We start from the raw sequence: 27,615 nt of genomic DNA on the forward strand, positions 1-27,615 counted from the left end.
GGGCAGGGCTATATGGGGCAGAGACACGATGTGGGGCCGGGATCTGTGGGTCAGAGACACGATGTGGGTCAGAGAGGCGATATGGGGCCGGGATCTGTGGGTCAGAGACATGATGTGGGGCTGGGATCTGTGGGTCATAGTGTCGCTGTGGGTCAGAGCGATATGGGTCAGAGAGCTGATATGGGTCAGAAGGCCGATGTGGGTCAGAGTGATATGGGTCAGAGGGCCGATGTGGGGCAGAGCTATATGGGTCAGAGCAATATGGGGCAGAGACACGATGTGGGGCAGAGAGATGTGGGTCAGGGATCTGTGGGTCAGAGACTTGATGTGGGGCAGAGCGATGTGGGGCCGGGATCTGTGGGTCAGAGAGCCAATATGGGGCAGAGAGATGTGGGTCAGAGGGCCGATGTGGGGCTGGGATCTGTGGGTCATAGTGACGCTGTGGGTCAGAGCTATATGGGGCAGAGAGGCGATGTGGGGCAGGGCTATAGGGGTCAGAGCGATATGGGGCAGAGACACGATGTGGGGCCGGGATCTGTGGGTCAGAGACACGATGTGGGGCCGGGCTGTGTGGGTCACAGCGTCGCTGTGGGTCGGGGTATCTCGCGAGACGTTGTTTGGCCCGCGGGAAGAGGCGGAAGAGGCGGCGCTCGGAAGCGAAACCCAAAGCGGAAACGGCGGCGAAGATGTGGGGCGGAAGCCGGAAGAGGAAGCGCAGCCATAAGCGTTGCGCTCCGCCCCACACTTCCGGCTTTTTCGACCGCACTTCCGGTTTTAAGGCACTCACTTCCGGTCCGACGGAGCTCGCTTCCGCTTCCTCCCCGAGCCATACTTCCGGTGTGTTGTCCCGCACTTCCGGTCTCTTGCGTCGAGCTTCCGGTCCGCCTCTGAGCCGCGCTTCCGGTTTCCTGCGTCGCACTTCCGGTCCTCTTCCACCTTTCTTTTCCGCTCTTTCGCCCCACACTTCCGGCCCTCCTCCCCTCCTCACTTCCTGCTTCCGGCCCCACACTTCCGCCCTTTCACCCCACACTTCCGTCTCCCCTCCCCCCCTCACTTCCTGCTTCCGGCCCCACACTTCCGCTCCCCCTCCCCACACTTCCGGCCCCCTCCTCCCCAAGATGGCGGCCGCCAGCAGATAGAGGGGCAGGAAGAGATACGGGGCGGCCAACAACATGGCGGCCGGAAGTAGCACGGCGGCGCCGTGGGGCAGAGGGGGGGATGGGTGGGGCCGGAAGGCGGCCAAGGCCCCCAACACCCCCATAGCGCCCCATAGCGGCCATATTGCGCCCCATAGAGGCCCCATAGCGCCCCATAGCGGCCCCATAGCGCCCCATAGAAGCCCCACTAGGCCCCATAGCAACGCCATGCTGCCCCATAGCGGCCAATGCTGCCCCATAGAGGCCCTACAGCGCCCCATAGGACCTCCACGGCGCCCCATAGCGGCCCACTTCTGCCCCATAGCGGCCCATTTCTGCCCCATAGCAGGGTAATGGCGCCCCATAGAAGCCCCATTGTGCCCCATAGAGGGGTTGTGCTGCCCCATAGCAGCCCCACTAGGCCCCATAGCAACGCCATGCTGCCCATAGCGGCCCAATGCTGTCCCATAGCGGGCCCAATGGAGCCCCATAGTGGCCTAATGGAGCCCCATAGCGGCCCAATGGAGCCCCATAGCGGCCTAAGTGCTGCCCCATAGTGGCCCAATGGAGCCCCATAGCGACCCGCTTCTGCCCCATAGCAGGGTAATGGCGCCCCATAGAAGCCCCATAGCGCCCCATAGAGGGGTTGTGCTGCCCCATAGAGGGTCTGTGCTGCCCCATAGCAGCCCCACGGTGCCCCATAGCATCGCGATGCTGCCCCATGAGCGGCCCGTTTCTGCCCCATAGCAGGGTAATGGCGCCCCATAGAAGCCCCATAGCGCCCCATAGAGGGGTTGTGCTGCCCCATAGCAGCCCCACTAGGCCCCATAGCAACGCCATGGTGCCCCATAGCGGCCCGTTTCTGCCCCATAGCAGGGCAATGGCACCCCATAGAAGCCCCATTGCGCCCCATAGAGGGGTTGTGCTGCCCCATAGCAGCCCCACTAGGCCCCATAGCAGCCCCACTGCGCCCCACAGCAACCCAATGGAGCCCCATAGCTCTTCCATTGTGCCCCATAGCGGAGCCTCGCTGCCCCATAGCAGGGTAATGGCGCCCCCATAGCAGCACCACTGCGCCCCATAGCGGCCCCGTGCTGCCCCATAGCAGCGTGGCAGTGCCCCATAGCAGCCCCACGGCGCCCCATAGAGGCCCTACGGCGCCCCATAGGACCTCCACAGCGCCCCATAGCGGCCCCATAGCGACCCACAGAGGCCCCATAGCGGCCCATAGGACCTCCATGGCGCCCCATAGCGGCCCCATAGCGCCCCATAGGACCTCCATGGCTCCCCATAGCGGCCCCATAGCGCCCCATAGGACCCCCGACGCTGCCCCATAGCAGCCCCACTGTGACCCACAGCGGCCCCATAGCGCCCCACAGGACCCCCGCGCTGCCCCACAGCAGCCCCATAGCGACCCACAGCGCCTCCCTCCTCCATTGGTTACCTCTACCCCATAGCGCCCCCCTGCCCCATAGATGCTGGGCTCTGCCCCATAGATGCTGGGCTGTGCCCCATAGATGGGCTCTGCCCCATAGCGCCCCCCTGCCCCATAGATGCTGGGCTCTGCCCCATAGATGGGCTCTGCCCCATAGCGCAGCTGTGCCCCATAGCGTGAGTAGGCCAAGGCCGAGCTGTGGGGCCAGCAGGAAGAGGAGGAGGAGGGAGGCACATGCAGCACACGCAACACGGACCCACACGCGTGTGCTGGCGTGTTCGGGGCCCCTGGGTCACGTGATCCTCCGTGGGGGACCCACACTTGTGGGTCACGTGTGGGGTGTGGGTCACGTGTGGGGTTGTGGGTCACATGATCTGTGTCTGTCATGTGTGTTGTCATAAGTTGTATGTGTGTTGTTGCGTGTTCTATGTGTGTTCTATTGTCCTTGTGCCCCATAAGTGGCACGTGTGGGGCTTGGCTCACGTGTTCTTCACGTGTCATGTGTGTTGATGCGTGTTCTATGCGTGTTCTATCGTCCTTGTGCCCCATAGGGGTCACATGTGGGGAGAGACTCACGTGCTCTTCACGTGTTGTTGCGTGTTCCACGCGTGTCCCACGTCCTGTGTGCCCCATAGGGGTCACATGTGAGGTGAGACTCCCATGTTCTTCACATGTCATACGTGTTGTTGCATGTTCCATGTGTGTTCCATGCTCCTTGTGCCCCATAGGGGTCACGTGTGGGGAGAGACTCACGTGTTCTTCACGTGTTGCTCCACATTCCATGTGTGTCCCATGTTCTGTGTGCCCCATAGGGCTCCCATGTAAGGCTTGGCTCACGTGTTCTTCATGCAACATGTGTGTTTTTGCGTGTTCCAGGCACGTTCCATCTTCTGTGTGCCCCATAAGGGGTCACTTGTGGGGTGAGACTCCCATGTTCTTCACATGTTGTTCCATGTTCTAAGCGTGTCCCATGTTCTGTGTCCCCCATAGGGGTCACATATGGGGAGAGACTCACGTGTTCTTCACGTGTTGTTCCATGTTCCATGCATGTTCCATTGTCCTTGTGCCCCATAGGGGTCACATATGGGGCTTGGCTCACGTGTTCTTCATGCAACATGCGTGTTTTTGCATGTTCTAGGCATGTTCCATGCTCCTTGTGCCCCATAGGGGTCACTTGTGGGGTGAGACTCCCATAATCTTCACATGTTCCATGTTCCACGCGTGTTACATGTTCCTTGAGCCCCATAGGGGTCACATGTGGGGCTTGGCTCACGTGTTCTTCACGTGTCATGTATGTTGTTGCGTGTTCCATGCATGTTCCATGTTCTGTGTGCCCCATAGGGGTCACATATGGGGTTTGGCTCCCATCATCTTCATGTGTCACGCGTGTTCTTGCGTGTTCTGCGTGTTCCATGGCATGTTCTTCACGTGTCATGGCTTCCGTGTGCCCCACGCGGGCTTCACATGTAGCTGTCCCATGTTCCGTGACCATCACGCGTGTTCCTGCGTGTTCCAAGTGTGTCGTTGCATGTTCTTCACGTGTCACGGGCTCCGTGTGCCCCACATCCATCACGTGACCCACATCCGTCACGTGACCCACATCCATCATGTGACCCACGTCCGTCACGTGACCCTCGTGGCGTCACGCGTGTTCTTGTATGTTCTGTTGCGTGTTCTTCACATGTTCCATCCTCTGGGTGCTCCCCCTCTGTCACGTGACCCACGTCTGTCACGTGTTCGTGGGGCAGATCCGGCTCCTCCTCCTCCTGCTGCTCCTGCCCCATAGAAAAGGGGGGTCAGCCCCATAGATACCCTGCCCCATAGATGCCCGGCCCCATAGATCCCCTGCTCCATAGATCCATCACCTCATAGGATCCCTGCCCCATAGATCCCCTGCCCCATAGATGCCCGGCCCCATAGATCCTCACCCCATAGATCCCCACTACATAGATCCTCTGCCCCATAGATTCCCCGCCCCATAGATTCCCCACCCCATAGAACCTCACCCCATAGATCCCCTGCTCCATAGATGCCCGGCCCCATAGATTCCCCACCCCATAGATCCCCTGCCCCATAGATTCACCACCCCATGGATCCTCAACCCCATAGATCCCCTGCCTCATAGATTCCCCACCCCATAGATCTCCTGCCCCATAGATCCTCACCCCATAGATCCCCACTACATAGATCCTCTGCCCCATAGATTCACCACCCCATGGATCCTCAACCCCATAGATCCCCTGCCCCATAGATCCCCTGCCCCATAGATTCCCTACCCCATAGATCCCCAACCCCATAGATCCCTCACCCAATAGATCCTCATCCCATAGAACCCCTGCCCCATAGATGCCTGACCCACAGCTCCCCAGCCCCATAGATCCCCAGCCCCATAGATCCCCAACCCCATAGATCCCTTGCCCCATAGATTCCCCACTGCATAGATCCACCGCCCCATAGATTCCCCGCCCCATAGATCCGCAACCCCATAGATCCCCTGCCCCATAGATTCCCCACCCCATAGATCCCCTGCCCCATAGATTCCCCGCTCCATAGATCCCCTGCCCCATAGATCCTCACCCAATAGATCCTCATCCCATAGATCCCCAGCCCCATAGATTCCTCACACCCATAGATTCCCTGCCCCATAGATTCTCACCCCCATAGATCCCCCTGCCCCATAGATTCCCCACTACATAGATCCTCTGCCCCATAGACTCCCACCCCACATCTCCCCAGCCGCATAGATATCCCCCTACCCCACAGGTTCCCAGCCCCACAGATCCCCTGCCCCATAACTCCCCACTTGTGGGTCTGAGCTGCCCCATAACCCCATAACTCCCCACTTGTGGGGCTGAGCTGCCCCATAACCCCATAACTCCCCACTTGTGGGTCAGAGCTGCCCCATAACCCCATAACTCCCCACTTGTGGGGCTGAGCTGCCCCATAACCCCATAACTCCCCACTTGTGGGTCTGAGCTGCCCCATAACCCCATAACTCCCCACTTGTGGGGCTGAGCTGCCCCATAACTCCCCACTTGTGGGTCAGAGCTGCCCCATAACCCCATAACTCCCCACTTGTGAGGCTGAGCTGCCCCATAACTCCCCACTTGTGGGGCTGAGCTGCCCCATAACCCCATAACTCCCCACTTGTGGGTCAGAGCTGCCCCATAACCCCATAACTCCCCACTTGTGGGTCAGAGCTGCCCCATAACCCCATAACTCCCCACTTGTGGGTCAGAGCTGCCCCATAACCCCATAACTCCCCACTTGTGGGGCTGAGCTGCCCCATAACTCCCCACTTGTGGGTCTGAGCTGCCCCATAACCCCATAACTCCCCACTTGTGGGGCTGAGCTGCCCCATAACCCCATAACTCCCCACTTGTGGGGCTGAGCTGCCCCATAACCCATAACTCCCCACTTGTGGGGCTGAGCTGCCCCATAACTCCCCACTTGTGGGTCAGAGCTGCCCCATAACTCCCCACTTGTGGGGCTGAGCTGCCCCATAACCCCATAACTCCCCACTTGTGGGGCTGAGCTGACCCATAACTCCCCACTTGTGGGTCAGAGCTGCCCCATAACCCCATAACTCCCCACTTGTGGGGCTGAGCTGCCCCATAACTCACCCCTTGTGGGTCAGAGCTGCCCCATAACCCCATAACTCCCCACTTGTGGGTCAGAGCTGCCCCATAACTCCCCACTTGTGGGGCTGAGCTGCCCCATAACTCACCCCTTGTGGGTCTGAGCCCCCCACATCGTCGTCGTCGTCGTCGTCTGCCCCCAAAGCTCTACGGATCAGCGCCGCCATCGTCCCCTGCGGCCTCTCCCCCACCACAAAGTCGTGCTATGGGGCAGAGATGGGGGTCAGCCCTGCCCTATAGCTGCCCACAGCTGCCCCATAGATACCCCATACAGTTACATACAGATCCATAGAGACCCCATAGAGACCACATAGAGATCCATAGTGACCCACAGAAGATGAGCTGTGGGGCAGAGATCAGCCCCATAGCTGCCCCATAGCTGCCCCCATAGCTGCCCCATAGACACCCCATGGCTGCCCCATAGATTGATATGTCATAGAGTTCCATACAGATCCATAGAGACCCATAGAGACCCCATAGAGATCCATAGTGACCCACAGAAGATGAGCTGTAGGGCAGACATCAGCCCCATAGCTGCCCCATAGCTGCCCCATAGACACCCCATGGCTGCCCCATAGATGTCATACAGTTCCATACAGATCCATAGAGACCCATAGAGACCCCATAGAGATCCATAGAGACCCATAGAGACCCCATAGAGATCCATAGTGACCCACAGAAGATGAGCTGTGGGGCAGAGATCAGCCCCATAGCTGCCCCATAGCTGCCCCATAGACACCCCATAGCTGCCCCATAGATAGGTATGTCATAGAGTTCCATACAGATCCATAGAGACCCATAGAGACCCCATAGAGATCCATAGTGATCCACAGAAAATGAGCTGTGGGGCATACATCAGCCCCATAACTGCCCCATAGACACCCCATGGCTGCCCCATAGACACCCCATAGCTGCCCCATAGACACCCCATGGCTGCCCCATAGATAGATATGTCATAGAGTTCTATACAGATCCATAGAGACCCATAGAGACCAACCATAGAGATCCATAGTGACCCACAGAAGATGAGCTGTGGGGCAGAGATCAGCCCCATAGCTGCCCCATAGCTGCCCCCATAGACACCCCATACCCCCCCATATCCTTCCATATGACCCCATAACCACCCTATATCCCCCCATAACCACCCCATATCCCCCCATATGACTCCATATAACCCCATATCCCCCCATAACTACCCCATATCCCTCCATAACCACCCCATATGACCCCATATAGCCCCATATCTCCCCATATAGACTTATAACCACCACATAACCCCCCATAACCACCCCATATCCCCCCCATATCCCCCCATATAGCCCCATATCCCCTCATATGACCCCATAAGACCCCATATCCTGCCATATAACTCCATATCCCCCCACATCCCCCCATATCCCCCCATATGACTCCATATAGCCCCATATAGCCCCATAGATGCCCCATAACTACCCCATATCCCCCCATATCCCCCCATAACCAGCCCATATCCCCCCATATGACCCCATATCCCCCCATACCCCCCCTATGACCCCATATAGCCCCATATCACCCCATAGCTGCCCCCTATGACCCCATATAGCCCCATATGGCCCCACAGCTGCCCCCTATGACTCCATATAGCCCCATATCCCCCCCCTATGACCCCATATAGCCCCATATCACCCCACAGCTGCCCCCTATGACCCCATATAGCCCCATATGCCCCCACAGCTGCCCCCTATGACTCCATATAGCCCCATATCCCCCCCCTATGACCCCATATAGCCCCATATCACCCCACAGCTGCCCCCTATGACCCCATATAGCCCCATATGCCCCCACAGCTGCCCCCTATGACTCCATATAGCCCCATATCCCCCCCTATGACCCCATATAGCCCCATATCACCCCACAGCTGCCCCCTATGACCCCATATAGCCCCATATGGCCCCACAGCTGCCCCCTATGACCCCATATAGCCCCATATGCCCCCACAGCTGCCCCCTATGACTCCATATAGCCCCATATCCCCCCCTATGACCCCATATAGCCCCATATGGCCCCACAGCTGCCCCCTATGACCCCATATCCCCCCATATCACCCCATATGACCCCCTATGACCCCTTATAGCCCCATATCCTGCCCCACAGCTGCCCCCTATGACCCCTTATAGCCCCATATCACCCCACAGCTGCCCCCTATGACCCCATATAGCCCCATATCACCCCACAGCTGCCCCCTATGACCCCATATAGCCCCATATCACCCCACAGCTGCCCCCTATGACCCCATATAGCCCCATATAGCCCCATATAACCCCATATGACCCCATATAGCCCCATATCACCCCATATCCCCCCATATGACCCCATATAGCCCCATATGGCCCCATATCCCCCCCATATGACCCAATATCCCTGCATAACTACCCCATATTCCCCCCATATCCCCCCATATAGCCCCATAACCACCCCATATGCCCCCATATGACCCCATATGACCCCATATCCCCCCATAACCACCCCATATCCCCCCATATGACCCCATATCCCCCCATAACCACCCCATATCCCCCCATAACCACCCCATATCCCCCCATAACTACCCCATATCCCCCCATATCCCCCCCCTATGACCCCATATAGCCCCATATGGCCCCACAGCTGCCCCCTATGACCCCATATAACCCCATATAACCCCATATCCCCCCATATGACCCCATAGGTGCCCCATATCACCCCACAGCTGCCCCCTATGACCCCATATAACCCCATATAACCCCATATCCCCCCATATGACCCCATAGGTGCCCCATATAGCCCCATATGACCCCATATGACCCCATATAGCCCCATATCACCCCATATCCCCCCATATGACCCCATATAGCCCCATATGGCCCCATATCCCCCCCATATGACCCAATATCCCTGCATAACTACCCCATATCCCCCCCATATCCCCCCATATAGCCCCATAACCACCCCATATCCCCCCATATGGCCCCATATGACCCCATATCCCCCCATAACCACCCCATATCCCCCCATAACTACCCCATATCCCCCCATATCCCCCCCCTATGACCCCATATAGCCCCATATCACCCCATATCCCCCCCTATGACCCCATATAGCCCCATATGGCCCCACAGCTGCCCCCTATGACCCCATATAGCCCCATATGGCCCCACAGCTGCCCCCTATGACCCACCTGCAGCAGTAGGTGTGAATGGGGCCGGAGCTGCGGCGCCCTCTGCAGGCAGCACTGCACGAAGCTGCGGAACGCCTCCGACCTGAGGGGGTCAAGGGGTCAAAAGGTCAAGGGGTCAGCCCTAGGGTCAGGGTCAGGAACGGGTTAGGGGTTGGCATAGGGGTTAGGGGTCAGAGGGCAGCTATGGGGCAGCTGTGGGGTGGTTATGGGGCAGCTATGGGGTCTCTAAGGGGTCTCTAAGGGGTCCCTATGGCTCTCAATGGAACTCAATGGGTCACAAAGGAACTCAATGGATCCCTATGGGGTCTCTATGGGTCCCTATGGGGCAGCTATGGGGTCTCTAAGGCGTCGCTATGGGTCTCAATGGAACTCAGTGGGTCAGAATGGAACTCAATGGGTCCCTATGGGGTCCCTATGGGGCAGCTATGGGCTATCTATGGGGTCTCTATGGGGCAGCTATGGGGTCTCTATGGGTTCCCTATGGGGTATCTATGGGGCAGCTGTGGGTATCTATGTGGTCCCTATGGGGTCTCTATGGGGCAGCTATGGGGTATCTATGTGGTCCCTATGGGGCAGCTATGGGGTCTCTATGGGGCAGCTACGGGGTCTCTATGGGGTCTCTAAGGGGTCCCTATGGGTCTCAATGGGTCTCAATGGAACTCAATGGATCTCAATGGAACCCAATAGGTCCCTATGGGGTCTATGGGGCAGCTATGGGGCAGCTATGGGGTCTCTATGGGGTCTCTAAGGGGTCCCTATGGCTCTCAATGGAACTCAATGGGTCTCAATGGAACTCAATGGGTCCCTATAGGCCATCTATGGGGCAGCTATGGGGTCTCTATGGGGCAGCTATGGATCTCTATGGGGTCTTTAAGGAGTCCCTATGGCTCTCAATGGGTCTCAGTGGAACTCAATGGATCTATATGGGGTCTCTATGGGGCAGCTATGGGGTCTCTATGGGGTCTCTAAGGGGTCCCTATGGCTCTCAATGGAACTCAATGGGTCTCAATGGAACCCAATGGGTCCCTATGGGGTCTATGGGGCAGCTATGGGGCAGCTATGGGGTCTCTAAGGAGTCCCTATGGCTCTCAATGGGTCTCAATGGAACTCAATGGATCTCAATGGAACCCAATGGCTCTATATGGGATCTCTATGGGGCAGCTATGGGGTGGTTATGGGGCAGCTATGGGGCAGCTACAGGGTCTCTATGGGGTCTCTATGGGGTCCCAATGGCTCTCAATGGGTCTCAATGGAACTCAATGGGTCTCTATGGAACTCAATGGGTCCCTATGGGGTCTCTATGGGGCAGCTATGGAGTATCTATGGGGCAGCTATGGGGTATCTATGGGGTCTCTAAGGGGTCCCTATGGCTCTCAATGGGTCTCAATGGAACTCAATGGGTCCCTATGGGGTTTATGGGGCAGCTATGGGGTCTCTATGGGGTCTCTAAGGGGTCCCTATGGCTCTCAATGGAACTCAATGGGTCTCAATGGAACCCAATGGGTCCCTATGGGGTCTATGGGGCAGCTATGGGGCAGCTATGGGGTCTCTAAGGAGTCCCTATGGCTCTCAATGGATCTCAATGGAACTCAATGGATCTCAATGGAACCCAATGGCTCTATATGGGGTCTCTATGGGGCAGCTATGGGGTGGTTATGGGGCAGCTATGGGGCAGCTATGGGGCAGCTATGGGGTCTCTAAGGGGTCCCTATGGCTCTCAATGGGTCTCAATGGCTCTCAATGGGTCTCAATAGAACTCAATGGGTCCCTATAGGCCATCTATGGTGCAGCTATGGGGTCTCTATGGGGCAGCTATGGGGCAGCTATGGGGTCTCTATGGGGTCTCTAAGGGGTCCCTATGGCTCTCAATGGAACTCAATGGAACCCAATGGGTCCCTATGGGGTCTATGGGGCAGCTATGGGGCAGCTATGGGGTCTCTAAGGAGTCCCTATGGCTCTCAATGGGTCTCAATGGAACTCAATGGATCTCAATGGAACCCAATGGCTCTATATGGGGTCTCTATGGGGCAGCTATGGGGTGGTTATGGGGCAGCTATGGGGCAGCTATGGGGTCCCTATGGGGCAGCTATGGGGTATCTATGGGGCAGCTATGGGGTATCTATGTGGTCTCCATGGGGTATCTATTGGGTAGCTATGGGGCAGCTATGGGGTCTCTATGGGACAGCTATGGGGTAGTTATATGGTCTCTATGGGGCAGCTATGGGGTATCTATGGGGTCTCTATGTGGTCTCTATGGGGCAGCTATGGGTTATCTATGGGGCAGCTATGTGGTTCCTATGGGGCAGCTATGGGCTATCTATGTGGTCTCTATGGGGTATCTATGGGGCAGCTATGGGGTCTCTATGTGGTCCCTATGGGGCAGCTATGGGGTCTCTATGGGGTCTCTATGGGCTATCTATGTGGTCTCTATGGGGTATCTATGGGGCAGCTATGTGGTCTCTATGGGGCAGCTATGGGGCAGCTATGGGGTCTCTATGTGGTCTCTATGGGGCAGCTATGGGGTCTCTATGGGGCAGCTATGTGGTCTCTATGGGGTATCTATGTGGTCCCTATGGGGTTTCTATGGGGCAGCTATGGGGCAGCTATGGGGTCTCTATGGGACAGCTATGGGGTAGTTATATGGTCTCTATGGGGCAGCTATGGGGTCCCTAGGGGGCAACTAGGGGGCAACTATGGGGCAGCTATAGGGCAGCTATGGGGCAGCTATGGGGTCCCTATGGGGCAGCTTTGGGGCAGCTTTGGGGCAGCTATGGGGTATCTATGGGGTCCCTATGGGGTATCTATGGGGTAGTTATGTGGTCTCTATGGGGCAGCTATGTGGTCCCTATGGGGTATCTATGGGGCAGCTATGGGGCAGCTATAGGGCAGCTATAGGGCAGCTATGGGCTATCTATGGGGTCTCTATGGGGTTTCTATGGGGCAGCTATGGGGTCCCTACGGGGCAGCTATGGGGCAGCTATGAGGTCTCTATGGGTTATCTATGTGGTCTCTATGGGGTCTCTATGGGGCAGCTATGGGGTATCTATGGGGAAGCTATGGGGTCTCTATGTGGTCCCTATGTGGTCTCTATGGGGCAGCTATGGGGCAGCTATGGGCTATCTATGGGGTCTCTATGTGGTCTCTATGGGGCAGCTATGGGGCAGCTATGGGGTCTCTATGGGGTCTCTATGGGGCAGCTATGGGGCAGCTATGGGGCAGCTATGGGGTCTCTATGGGGCATCTATGGGGCAGCTATGGGCTATCTATGGGGTAGTTACATGGTCTCTATGGGGCAGCTATGGGTTATCTATGGGGTATTTATGGGGCAGCTATGGGGCAGCTATGGGGTCTCTATGTGGTCTCTATGGGGCAGCTACGGGTTATCTATGGGGCAGCTATGGGGCAGCTATAGGGCAGCTTTGGGGCAGCTATGGGGTATCTATGTGGTCCCTATGGGGCAGCTATGGGGTCTCTATGGGGCAGCTATGGGGCAGCTATGGGGTCTCTATGGGACAGCTATGGGGTAGTTATATGGTCTCTATGGGGCAGCTATGGGGTATCTATGGGGTATCTATGGGTCTCTATGGGGCAGCTATGGGGCAGCTATGGGGTCTCTATGGGGTCCCTATGGGGTCCCTATGGCTCTCAGTGGGTCTCAATGGAACTCAATGGGTCCCTATGGGTCCCTATGGGGTCTCTATGGGGCAGCTATGGGGTCTCTATGGGGTCTCTAAGGGGTCCCTATGGCCCTCAATGGATCTCAATGGGTCCCTATAGGGTCTCTATGGATTGCTATGGGGCAGCTATTGGGTCTCTATGGGGCAGCTATGGCGTATCTATGGGGTATCTATGTGGTCCCTATGGGGCAGCTATGGGTTATCTATAAGGCAGCTATGGGGTATCTATGTGGTCCCTATGGGGTATCTATGGGGCAGCTATGGGGCAGCTATGGGCTATCTATGGGGTCTCTATGTGGTCTCTATGGGGCAGCTATGGGTTATCTATGGGGCAGCTATGGGGTCTCTATGGGGTCTCTTTGGGCTATCTATGTGGCCTCTATGGGGTATCTATGGGGCAGCTATGTGGTCTCTATGGGGCAGCTATGGGGTATCTATGTGGTCCCTATGTGGTCTCTATGGGGCAGCTATGGGGTCTCTATGGGGCAGCTATGTGGTCTCTATGGGGTATCTATGTGGTCCCTATGGGGTCTCTATGGGGCAGCTATGGGGCAGCTATGGGGTCTCTATGGGACAGCTATGGGGTAGTTATATGGTCTCTATGGGGCAGCTATGGGGTCCCTAGGGGGCAACTAGGGGGCAACTATGGGGCAGCTATGGGGCAGCTATGGGGCAGCTATGGGGTCCCTATGGGGTATCTATGGGGCAGCTATAGGGCAGCTATGGGGTATCTATGTGGTCCCTATGGGGCAGCTATGGGGTCTCTATAGGGTCTCTATGGGGCAGCTATGGGGTCCCTATGGGGTATCTATGGGGCAGCTATGGGGCAGCTATGGGGTCTCTATGGGGCAGCTATGGGGCAGCTATGGGGTCTCTATGGGGTCCCTATGGGGCAGCTATGAGGTCTCTATGGGGCAGCTATGGCATATCTATGGGGCAGCTTTGGGTTATCTATAAGGCAGCTATGGGGTATCTATGGGGCAGCTATGGGGTCTCTATGTGGTCCCTATGGGGCAGCTATGGGGTCTCTATGGGGCAGCTATAGGGCAGCTATGGGGCAGCTATGGGGCAGCTATGGGGTCTCTAAGGGGTCCCTATGGCTCTTAATGGGTCTCAATGGAACTCAATGGGTTCCTATGGGGTCTCTATGGGGCAGCTATGGGGTCCCTATGGGGCAGCTATGGGGTATCTATGGGGCAGCTATGGGGTATCTATGTGGTCTCCATGGGGTATCTATTGGGTAGCTATGGGGCAGCTATGCGGTCTCTATGGGAAAGCTATGGGGTAGTTATATGGTCTCTATGGGGCAGCTATGGGGCAGCTATGGGGTCTCTATGGGGTCTCTATGGGGCAGCTATGGGGCAGCTATGGGGTCTCTATGGGGCAGCTATAGGGCAGCTATGTGGTCCCTATGGGGCAGCTATAGGGCAGCTATGGGGCAGCTATGGGGTCTCTATGGGTTATCTATGGGGTCTCTATGGGGCAGCTATGGGGTCTCTATGGGGCAGCTATAGGGCAGCTATGGGGCAGCTATGGGGCAGCCGTGTGTCTCACCATTGCTGTCCTTGCAGCTGTGGGGCGCAGCTCTGTGCGATGTGGTAGAGCGCTGCCATGGCGTTCAGGGCAAACAGGGGCGGCTTCCGCTCCGCTATGGGGCAGACCCACAGCCAACATAAGAACACATAGGAGCCCATAGGACCCCATAAGGCCCCATAGGACCCCATAAGCCCTCCATAACCCCATAACCCCCTATAACCCTATAAGCCCTATACAGCCCCATATATCCCTATATGTACCCAGTTCGATGCACGTGATGCCCAGCCCCCATAGCCCCATATAACTCCTATGACCCCATAACCCCCTATGACCCCATAACTCTATACAGCCCTATGTAGTCCTATATGGCCCTATAAGACCCTCTATGATCCTACAACGCCCTATAATCCCATAACCCCATAACCCTCCATAGAACCCCATAAAAACCCCATAACCCCATATAACCCCATAACCCCCTATGACCCCATAACCCCATATAACCCCATAGCCCTATAAATCCCCATATGTCCCTATATGTACCCAGTTCAATGCATGTGATGCCCAGCCCCCTTATGACCCCATAACCCCATAAGACCCCATAATCCCTATGTCCCCATAACCCCATATACCCCCCTATAGCCCCATATAACCCCATAACTCCCAATGACCCCATAACCCCATACGACCCCATAACCCCCTATAACCCCATATGACCCCACAACCCCCTATAACCCCATAACCCCTTTGTCCCCATAACCCCATATAACCCCCTATAGCCCCATATGACCCCATAATCCCCTATGACCCCATAACCCTATATGGCCCCATATGACCCTATAGGGCCCTATATGGCCCCATATGTACCCAGTTCGATGCATGTGATGCCCAGCCCCCTTATGACCCCATAACCCCATAACCTTCCATGACCCCATAGCCCCATATAACCCCATATAACCCCAAAACACTATATGGCCCTATAAGCCCCATATAACCCTATATGGCCCTATAAGCCCCATATAACCCTATATGGCCCTATAAGTCTCCATACGCACCCAGTTCGATGCAGGTGATGCCCAGCCCCCATAACCCCATATAACTCCTATAACCCCATAACCCCATATAACCCCATAACCCTATAAGCCCCCTATGGCCCCATATGACCCTATATGGCCCCATATGACTCTATATGGCCCTATATGGCCCCATATGGCCCTATATAACCCTATAAGTCCCCATACGCACCCAGTTCGATGCAGGTGATGCCCAGCCCCCATAACCCCATATAACTCCTATGACCCCATAACCCCATATAACCCCCTATGACCCCATAACCCTATATGTTCCTATATGGCCCTATATGGCCCCATATGACCCTATATGGTCCCATATGACCCTATATGGCCCTATAAGTCCCCATACGCACCCAGTTCGATGCATGTGATGCCCAGTCCCCTTATGACCCCATAACCCCATAACCCCATATAACCCCATAACCCCATAACCCCATATAACCCCCTATGGCCCCATATGACCCTATATGGCCCCATATGGCCCCATAAGTCCCTATAAGTCCCCATAGGTACCCAGTTGCACGTGATGCCCAGCCCCCATAACCCCATAACCCCATATAACCCCATAACCCCATATTACCCCATAACCCTATAAGCCCCCTATGGCCCCATATGACCCTATATGGCCCCATATGGCCCTATATAACCCTATATGTCCCTATAAGTCCCCCTACGCACCCAGTTCGATGCAGGTGATGCCCAGCCCCCAGACGTCGGCCCTGCCATCATAGCGACCCTCATCCATGGCCAGGATCACCTCCGGGGCCATCCTATAGGGTCACATAGGGGTATATGGGGTTATATAGGGTTATATAGGGTTATATGGGGTTATGGGATCATATGGGGTTATATGGGGTTACATAGGATTATATGGGGGGATATGGGGTTATATGGGGTTATATGGGGTTATATGGGGGGATATGGGGTTATATGGGGTTATATGGGGTTATATGGGGTCGGATGGGGTTATATGGGGTTATATGGGGTTATATGGGGTTATATGGGGTTATATGGGGTCATATAGGGTCAGATGGGGTCAGATGGGGTCAGATGGGGTTATATGGGGTTATATAGGGTTATATGGGGTCATATGGGGTTATATGGGGTCAGATGAGATTATATAGGGTCAGATGGGGTTATATGGGGTCAGATGGGGTTATATAGGGTTAGATATAGTTATATGGGGTCATACAGGGTTAGATGGGGTCATATGGGGTTATATGGGGTCAGATGGGGTTATATGGGGTCATATGGGGTCATATAGGGTTAGATATGGTCATATGGGGTCATACAGGGTTATATGGGGTCATATGGGGTTATATAGGGTCAGATAGGGTTATATAGGGTTAGATATATTTATATGGGTCATACAGGGTTATATGGGGTCATATGGGGTTAGATATAGTTATATGGGGTCGTACAGGATTATATGGGGTCATATGGGGTTATATGGGGTCATATAGGGTTAGATGGGATCATATAGGATTAGATGGGGTCATATAGGGTTAGATAGGATCATATGGGGTCATATAGGGTTAGATGGGGTCATATAGGGTTATGTGGGGTCATATGGGGTTATATAGGGTCATATGAGGTTATATAGGGTTAGATATAGTTATATGGGGTCATACAGGGTTAGATGGGGTCATATGGGGTCATACAGGGTTAGATGGGGTCATATGGGGTTATATAGGGTCAGATGGGGTTATATAGGGTTAGATATAGTTATATGGGGTCATACAGGGTTATATGGGGTCAGATGGGGTTATATGGGGTCAGATGGGGTCATATGGGGTCATAAGGGGTCATATAGGGTTATACGGAGTCATATAGGGTTATGGGGTCATATAAGGCAGATCTATGGGGCACATCTATGGGGCAGGGCTGTGCTATGGGGCACATCCATGAGGCAGAGCACATCCATGGGGCACATCCATGGGGCAGATCTATGGGGCAGGGCTGTGCTATGGGGAGGATGTATGGGGCAGGGCTGTGCTATGGGGCGCATCTATGGGGCAGAGCACATCCATGGGGCACATCTATGGGGCAGGGCTGTGCTATGGGGCGGATCTATAGGGCAGGGCAGATCTATGGGGAGGATCTATGGGGCAGGGCTGTGCTATGGGGCGGATCTATGGGGCAGGGCTGTGCTATGGGGCAGATCTATGGGGCAGGGCTGTGCTATGGGGCAGTGCTATGGGGCAGGGCTGTGCTATGGGGCACATCCATGGGGCAGATCTATGGGGCAGGGCAGATCTATGGGGCAGGGCAGATCTATGGGGTGGATCTATGGGGCAGGGCTGTGCTATGGGGCGGATCTATGGGGCAGGGCACATCCATGGGGTGGATCTATGGGGCAGGGCTGTGCTATGGGGCACATCTATGGGGCAGGGCTGTGCTATGGGGCGGTGCTATGGGGCAGAGCACATCCATGGGGCACATCTATGGGGCAGGGCTGTGCTATGGGGCAGTGCTATGGAGCAGGGCTGTGCTATGGGGCACATCCATGGGGCAGATCTATGGGGCAGGGCTGTGCTATAGGGCAGATCTATGGGGCAGGACGTTACCAATATGGCGTCCCCACGAAGCTGCAGGCCGAGTTGCTGTGAGCGGCGGATCCGAAGTCGCTGATTTTAATGCGGCCACGAGGGGACAGAAGCACGTTGGCCGCCTTCACGTCTCTGTGGGGCACAGACACAGGGGGGGGCACATGGGGGGCAGATGTGGGGCTGGATGTGGGGTGGGATGTGGGGCTGGATGTGGGGCTGGATGTGGGATGTGGGGCTGGATGTGGGGCTGGATGTGGGGTGGGGATGTGGGGTGGGATGTGGAGCTGGATGTGGGATGTGGGGCTGGGATGTGGGGCTGGATGTGGGGCTGGATGTGGGGTGGGGATGTGGGGTGGGGATGTGGGGCTGGATGTGGGGCTGGATGTGGGGTGGGATGTGGGGCTGGGATGTGGGGCAGGGATGGGGGGCTGATGTGGGGGGCTTTGGGGTGGGGATGTGGAGCTGGGATGGGGGGCTGGATGTAGGGTGGGGATGTGAGGCAGTTGTGGGACAGCTATGGGGCAGCTATGGGGTCCCTATGGGGAAGCTATGGGGCAGCTACGGGGTATCTATGGGGCAGCTATGGGGCAGCTATGGGGTCTCTATGGGACAGCCATTGGGCAGTTATGGGGCAGCTATGGGGCAGTTATGGGGCAGCTGTAGGGTAGCTATGAGGCAGCTATGGGGCAGCTATGGGGCAGCTATGGGGCAGCTATGGGGCAGATGTGAGGCAGCTACGGGGCAGCTATGGAGCAACTATGGGGCAGCTATGGGGTATCTATGAGGCAACTATGGGGCAGCTATGGGGTCTCTATGGGGCAGATATGGGGTCTCTATGGGGCAGCTATGGGGTATCTATGGGGCAGCTATGGGGTCTCTATGGGGCAGCTATTGGGTCTCTATGGGGTCTCTAAGGGGTCCCTATGGCTCTCAATGGGTCTCAATGGAACTCAATGGGTCCCTATGGCGTCTCTATGGGGTAGCTATGGGGCAGCTATGGGGCAGCTACAGGGTCTATATGGGGCAGCTATGGGGCAGTTATGGGGCAGCTATGGGGCAGCTATGGGGCAACTATGGGGCAGCTATGGGGCAGCTGTGGGGCAGCTATGAGACAGCTATGCGGTATCTATGGGGCAACTATGGGGCAGCCATGCGGTATCTATGGGGTAGCTATGGGGCAGCTATGGGGTCTCTATGGGGCAGCTATGGGGCAGCTATGGGGTCTCTATGGGGCAGCTATGGGGCAGTTATGGGGCAGCTGTAGGGTAGCTATGAGGCAGCTACGGGGCAGCTATGGGGCAGCTATGGGTCTGCTATGAGGCAGCTACGAGGCAGCTATGGGGCAGCTATGGGGCAGCTATGGGGCAGCTATGGGGCAGCTACAGGGTCTCTATGGGGTATCTATGGGGCAGCTATGGGGCAACTATGGGGCAGCTATGGGGCAGCTACAGGGTCTATATGGGGCAGCTATGGGGCAGCTATGGGGCAGCTATGGGGCTGCTATGAGGCAGCTACGAGGCAGCTATGGGGCAGCTATGGGGCAGCTACAGGGTCTCTATGGGGTCTCTATGGGGCAGCTATGGGGCAACTATGGGGCAGCTATGGGGCAGCTATGGGGCAGCTACAGGGTCTCTATGGGGCAGTTATGGTGCAGCTCTGGGGTCTCTATGGGGCAGCTATGGGGTATCTATGGGCCAGCTATGGGGCAGCTATGGGGTCTCTATGGGGCAGCTATGGGGTCTCTATGGGGCAGCTATGGGGCAGCTATGGGGCAGCTATGGGGCAGCTACAGGGTCTCTAAGGGGCAGCTATGGGGCAGCTATGGGGTCTCTATGGGGTCTCTAAGGGGTTCCTATGGCTCTCAATGTGTCTCAATGGAACTCAATGGGTCCCTATGGGGTCTCTATGGGGCAGCTATGGGGCAGCTGTGGGTCTGACCTGTGTATGACGTGTATGCGGTGCAGGTAGGCCAGGCCGTGCAGCGCCCCATGGATGATGGCGGCGATCTCCACCTCCAACAGCGACGGCTGGTGGGCTGCGGGGCAACAGGGAACATAGGGATCATAGGGACACATAGGGACACATAGGGACCATAGGGACCCCATAGAGACCCATAGTGACCCATAGAGACCCATAGTGACCCATAGAGACCCATAGGGACCCATAGTGAACCATAGAGACCCATAGAGACCCCATAGAGACCCATAGGGACCCATAGTGAACCATAGAGACCCACAGCAACCCATAGCGACCCATAGAGACCCATAGGGACCCATAGAGACCCACAGCAACCCATAGCGACCCATAGAGACCCATAGGGACCCATAGAGACCCATAGCGACCCATAGACATCCATAGAGACCCATAGGGACCCATAGTGAACCATAGAGACCCATAGAGACCCACAGGGAACCATAGAGACCCCATAGAGACCCATAGGGACCCATATAGACACATAGGGACCCATAGCAACCCATAGAGACACATAGGGACCCATAGTGACCCATAGGGACCCATAGAGACCCATAGAGACCCATAGCGACCCATAGACATCCATTCAGACCCATAGAGACCCCATAGAGACCCATAGTGACCCATAGAGACCCATAGGGACCCATAGCGACCCATAGACATCCATTCAGACCCATAGACATCCATAGAGAACCATAGAGACCCCATAGAGACCCATAGAGACCCCATAGAGACCCATAGAGACCCACAGGGACCCATAGAGACCCATAGAGACCCATAGAGACACATAGGAACCCATAGAGACCCATAGGGACACATAGAGACCCATAGGGACCCATAGCGACCCATAGACATCCATTCAGACCCATAGACAGCCATAGAGACCCATAGAGACCCCACAGAGACCCATAGCGACCCATAGTGACCCACAGAGACCCATAGCGACCCATAGAGACCCCATCATCGCCCTATAGCACCCCATAGCCACCCCACAGAGATCCCATCGCTGCCCCATAGCACCCCACAGCTGCCCCGTACCAACCCATAGCACCTCATAGCCCCCCCATAGCTCCACATAACCACCCCACAGCCACCCCATAGCTGCCCCATAACCACCCCATAGCACCCCATAGCTGCCCCATAGCCACCCTATACTACCCCATAGCCGCCCCATAGCTGCCCCATAACCACCCCATAGCTGCCCCATAGCATCCCATAGCCACCCTATACCACCCCATAGCACCCCATAGCCTCCCCATACCACCCTATAGAACGCCATAGCTGCCCCATATCCACCCCATAACCACCCCATAGCTGCCCCATAACCACCCCATAGCACCCCATAGCTGCCCCACAGCATCCCATAGCCACCCCATAGCACCCCATAGCTGCCCCATAGCACCCCATAGCCACCCTATACCACCCCATAGCACCCCATAGCTGCCCCATAGCACCCCATAGCTGCCCCATAGCACCCCATAGCCACCCTATACCACCCCATAGTACCCCATAGTCTCCCCATTCCACCCTACAGAACCCCATAGCTGCCCCATAACCACCCCTTAGCCGCCCCATAGCTGCCCCATAACCACCCCATAGCACCCCATAGCTGCCCCATAGCACCCCATAGCCACCCCATACCACCCCATAGCACCCCATAGCCTCCCCATACCACCCTATAGAACCCCATAGCCGCCCCATAACCACCCCATAGCACCCCATAGCTGCCCCATAGCACCCCATAGCCACCCTATACCACCCCATAGCACCCCATAGCTGCCCCATAGCCACCCTATACCACCCCATAGCACCCCATAGCCTCCCCATACCACCCTATAGAACCCCATAGCCGCCCCATAACCACCCCATAGCCGCCCCATACCACCCTATAGAACCCCATAGCTACCCCATAACCACCCCATAGCCACCCCATACCACCCTATAGAACCCCATAGCCACCCCATAACCGCCCCATACCACCCTATAGAACCCCATAGCCGCCCCATAACCACCCCATAGCCGCCCCATACCACCCTATAGAACCCCATAGCCGCCCCATAACCACCCCATAGCCTCCCCATACCACCCCATAGCACCCCATAGCCTCCCCATACCACCCCATAGCACCCCATAGCCTCCCCATACCACCCTATAGAACCCCATAGCTGCCCCATAGCACCCCATAGCCACCCTATACCACCCCATAGCACCACATAGCCTCCCCATACCACCCCATAGCACCCCATAGCCTCCCCATACCACCCCATAGCACCCCATAGCCACCCTATACCACCCCATAGCACCCCATAGCCACCCTATACCACCCCATAGCACCCCATAGCCACCCTATACCACCCCATAGCACCCCATAGCCACCCTATACCACCCCATAGCACCCCATAGCCACCCTATACCACCCTATACCACCCCATAGCACCCCATAGCCTCCCCATACCACCCTATAGAACCCCATATCCACCCCATAACCACCCCATAGCCGCCCCATACCACCCTATAGAACCCCATAGCTGCCCCATAACCACCCCATAGCCTCCCCATACCACCCTATAGAACCCCATAGCTGCCCCATAACCACCCCATAGCCGCCCCATACCACCCTATAGAACCCCATAGCTGCCCCATAACCACCCCATAGCTGCCCCACATCTCCCCCATCCCCCACTTACGCTGCAGCAGGTCGGCGGCCGACCCCACACAGAACTCCATGGCGATCTATGGGGAGATGGGGGGCTGCACAACCAACCTCTGCGCCACAGCCCTGCCCCATAACCACCCCATAGCCACCCCATATAACCCCATAGCCACGCATATAACCCCATAGCCCCCCATATAACCCCATAGCCACCCATAACCAACCCCATAGCCCCCCATAACCACCCCATAGCCCCCCATATAACCCCATATCCCGCCATAACCACCCCATATGACCCCATATCCCACCCCATGCCCCCCATAACCACCCCATATAATCCCATTTAACCCCATATGACCCCTTACCCCCCCATAACCACCCCATACCCCCCCATAACCACCCCATATGACCCCATATCCCCCCATATGACCCCATACCCCCCCATAACCACCCCATATGACCCCACATCCCCCCCATATGACCCCATAACCACCCCGTATCCCCCCATAACCACCCCATACCCCCCCATATCCACCCCATACCCCCTTTATGACCCCATATCCCCCCATAACCACCCCATATGACCCCATAACTATCCTATATCCCCTATAACCCCCATAACCACCCCATACCCCCCCATATCCCCCCATACCCCCCCATATCCCCCCATACCCTCCCATATCCCCCCATATAACCCCATATCCCCCCATAACCCCCCCATATGACCCCATATCCCACCCCATGCCCCCCTTATCCCCCCATAACCACCCCATATGATCCCATTTCACCCCATATGACCCCATACCCCCCCATAACCACCCCATATGACCCCATAACCACCCCGTATCCCCCCATATGACCCTATATCCCCCCCATATAACCCCATAACCACCCCATATGACCCCATATCCCCCCCATATCCCCCCATAACCACCCCATATGACCCCATATCCCCCCCATATGACCCCATAACCACCCCGTATCCCCCCATATGACCCCATACCCCCCCATATAACCCTATGGACCCCCGTACTCACCCAGACGCAGTGCCCCCTGAGGAAGGCCCCATACCCCCTATAGCCACCCCATATGACCCCACTTCACCCCATATGACCCCATAAGCACTCTGTCCCCCCATAACCACCCCATATGACCCCGTTCCCACCCCACATGACCCCATAACCACCCCATATCCCCCCATATCTGCCCCATAGCCAACCATATCCTCCCATAAGCATCCCATATCCCCCCATAACCCCCCCATATGAACCCATAACCCCCCCATATGACCCCATATCCCACCCCATGCCCCCCATATCCCCCCATAACCACCCCATATGATCCCATTTCACCCCATATGACCCCATACCCCCCCATGCCCCCCATATCCCCTCATAACCACCCCATATGATCCCATTTCACCCCATATGACCCCATACCCCCCCATAACCACCCCATATCCCCCCATAACCACCCCGTATGACCCTATATACCCCCCATATGACCCCATATGACCCCATATCCCCCCCATATAACCCCATAACCACCCCATATGACCCCATATCCACCCCATATAACCCCATAACCACCCCGTATCCCCCCATATGACCCCATATCCCCCCCATATAACCCCATAACCACCCCGTATCCCCCCATATGACCCCATACCCCCCCATATAACCCCATAACCACCCCGTATCCCCCCATATGACCCCATATCCCCCCCATATAACCCCATAACCACCCCATATGACCCCATATCCCCCCCATATGACCCCACAACCACCCCATATGACCCCATATCCCCCCCATATGACCCCATAACCACCCCGTATCCCCCCATATGACCCCATACCCCCCCATATAACCCCATAACCACCCCATATGACCCCATATCCCCCCCATATGACCCCATAACCACCCCGTATCCCCCCATATGACCCCATATCCCCCCCATATAACCCCATAACCACCCCATATGACCCCATATCCCCCCCATATAACCCCATAACCACCCCGTATCCCCCCATATGACCCCATATCCCCCCCATATAACCCCATAACCACCCCGTATCCCCCCATATGACCCCATATCCCCCCCATATAACCCCATAACCACCCCATATGACCCCATATCCCCCCCATATGACCCCACAACCACCCCATATGACCCCATATCCCCCCCATATGACCCCATAACCACCCCGTATCCCCCCATATGACCCCATACCCCCCCATATAACCCCATAACCACCCCATATGACCCCATATCCCCCCCATATGACCCCATAACCACCCCGTATCCCCCCATATGACCCCATATCCCCCCCATATGACCCCACAACCACCCCATATGACCCCATAACCCCCCCATGCCCCCCATATAACCCTATGGACCCCGTACTCACCCAGACGCAGTGCCCCTGAGGAAGGCCCCCCTCCCCCTGACGGTGTGGGGGTGTTTGAGTCGCTGCAGCAGCTGCACCTCCCTGACGATGTCCCGCCACTTCTAATAGGGGAGGGGGGGGAGATGGCACCACGTGACCCCAATGTGTCCCCACAACCCCCCCCATAACCCCATAACCCCCCATATCTCCCCCATAACCCCATAACCCCCCATATCTCCCCCCACCCCCCCCATAACCCCATAACCCCCCATATCTCCCCCCCATAACCCCATAACCCCCCATATCACCCCCCATAACCCCCCATATCCCCCCCATAACCCCCCATATCTCCCCCCAAACCCCCCATAACCCCATAACCCCCCATACTCCCCCCATAACCCCATAACCCCCCAATCCCCCCCATAACCCCATAACCCCATAACCCCCCAATCCCCCCATAACCCCATAACCCCCCATACTCCCCCCATAACCCCATAACCCCCCATATCTCCCCCCATAACCCCATAACCCCCCAATCTCCCCCAACCCCCCCATAACCCCATAACCCCACATATCTCCCCCCAATCCCCCCCATAACCCCATAACCCCCCACATCTCCCCCCATAACCCATAACCCCCCATATCTCCCCCCAATCCCCCCATAACCCCATAACCCCCATATCCCCCCATAACCCCATAACCCCCCAATCCCCCCCATAACCCCATAACCCCATAACCCCCCAATCCCCCCCATAACCCCATAACCCCCCATATCTCCCCCCATAACCCCATAACCCCCCATATCTCCCCCCATAACCCCATAACCCCCCATATCTCCCCCAACCCCCCATAACCCATAACCCCACATATCTCCCCCCAATCCCCCCCATAACCCCATAACCCCCCATCCCCCCATAACCCCATAACCCCCCGTATCTCCCCCCCATAACCCCATATAACCCCATATATCCCCCCATAACCCCATAACCCCCCATATCTCCCCCCAAACCCCCCATAACCCCCCATATCTCCCCCCATAACCCCATAACCCCCCATATCTCCCCCAATCCCCCCATAACCCCATAACCCCCCATATCTCCCCCCATAACCCCATAACCCCCCATATCTCCCCCAATCCCCCCCATAACCCCATAACCCCCCATATCTCCCCCCATAACCCCATAACCCCCCATATCTCCCCCAATCCCCCCCATAACCCATAACCCCCCATATCTCCCCCCATAACCCCATAACCCCCCATATCTCCCCCCATAACACCATAACCCCCCATATCTCCCCCCAATCCCCCCCATAACCCCATAACCCCCCATATCTCCCCCCAACCACCCCCATAACCCCCCATATCTCCCCCCATAACCCCATAAACCCCCATATCACCCCCCAATCCCCCCCATAACCCCATATCCCCCCCCATATCTCCCCCAATCCCCCCCATAACCCCATAACCCCCCATATCTCCCCCCAATCCCCCCCATAACCCCATAACCCCCCATATCTCCCCCCATAACCCCATAACCCCCATATCTCCCCCCATAACCCCCCATATCTCCCCCCATAACCCATAACCCCCCCCAATCCCCCCCATAACCCCCCATATCTCCCCCCCATAACCCCATAACCCTCCATATCTCCCCCCAACCCCCCCATAACCCCCATATCTCCCCCCAATCCCCCCATAACCCCATAACCCCCCATATCTCCCCCCAATCCCCCCCATAACCCCCCAAATCTCCCCCATAACCCCCCATATCCCCCCCATAACCCCATAACCCTCCATATCTCCCCCCCAATCCCCCCCATAACCCCCCATATCTCCCCCACCCCCCCTATCCCCCCCATAACCCCACTATATCCTCCCCATATCCCCCTATAACTTCCCCATATCCCTCTATATCCCCCATATCCCCTCCATAACCCCTATATCCCCATATCCCCCCCAATTTCCCCCCATATCCCCCATATCCCCCTATATCCGCCCCATAACCCCCATATCCCCCCATATCCCCCATATCCCCCTATATCCCCCCATATACCCCTTATATCCCCCATATACCCCCTATATCCCCCCATATTCCCCCTATATCCTTCATATCCCCCATATCCCCTATATCCTCCATATCCCCCCCTATATCCCCCATATCCCCTCTATATCCTCCATATCTCCCCATACCCCCGTATATCCCCCATATCCCCCCCATATCCCCCCTATATCCCCCATTTCCCTCCTATATCTGCCCCATATCCCCCCTATATCCCACCTATCCCCCCCATACCCCCATATATCCCCTATATCCCCCCTATATCCCCTATATTCCCCCCCCAAATCCCACCTCGTTGCTGTGCTTC

The 27,615-nt window shown here is 56.5% G+C and overlaps 1 protein-coding gene across 1 annotated transcript; it reads right to left on the bottom strand.

Annotated features, from left to right (window-relative positions):
* Positions 1-1,996: 1,996 nt before the first annotated feature.
* LOC140264935 (serine/threonine-protein kinase TAO3-like) lies at positions 1,997-27,615 on the bottom strand. The gene is made up of 10 exons (XM_072360841.1): positions 27,600-27,615; positions 25,270-25,370; positions 22,896-22,941; positions 20,176-20,272; positions 18,256-18,369; positions 16,367-16,458; positions 14,637-14,730; positions 9,406-9,487; positions 6,299-6,412; positions 1,997-4,346 (listed from the first exon to the last, which is right to left on the bottom strand). Exons 3-10 carry the CDS (start codon positions 22,933-22,935, stop codon positions 4,107-4,109), a joined length of 873 nt encoding a protein of 290 aa, XP_072216942.1. The 5' UTR covers positions 22,936-22,941; positions 25,270-25,370; positions 27,600-27,615; the 3' UTR covers positions 1,997-4,106.

The sequence above is a fragment of the Excalfactoria chinensis genome, unplaced genomic scaffold (assembly GCF_039878825.1).
Source record: "Excalfactoria chinensis isolate bCotChi1 unplaced genomic scaffold, bCotChi1.hap2 Scaffold_349, whole genome shotgun sequence".
NCBI lineage: Eukaryota > Metazoa > Chordata > Aves > Galliformes > Phasianidae > Excalfactoria > Excalfactoria chinensis.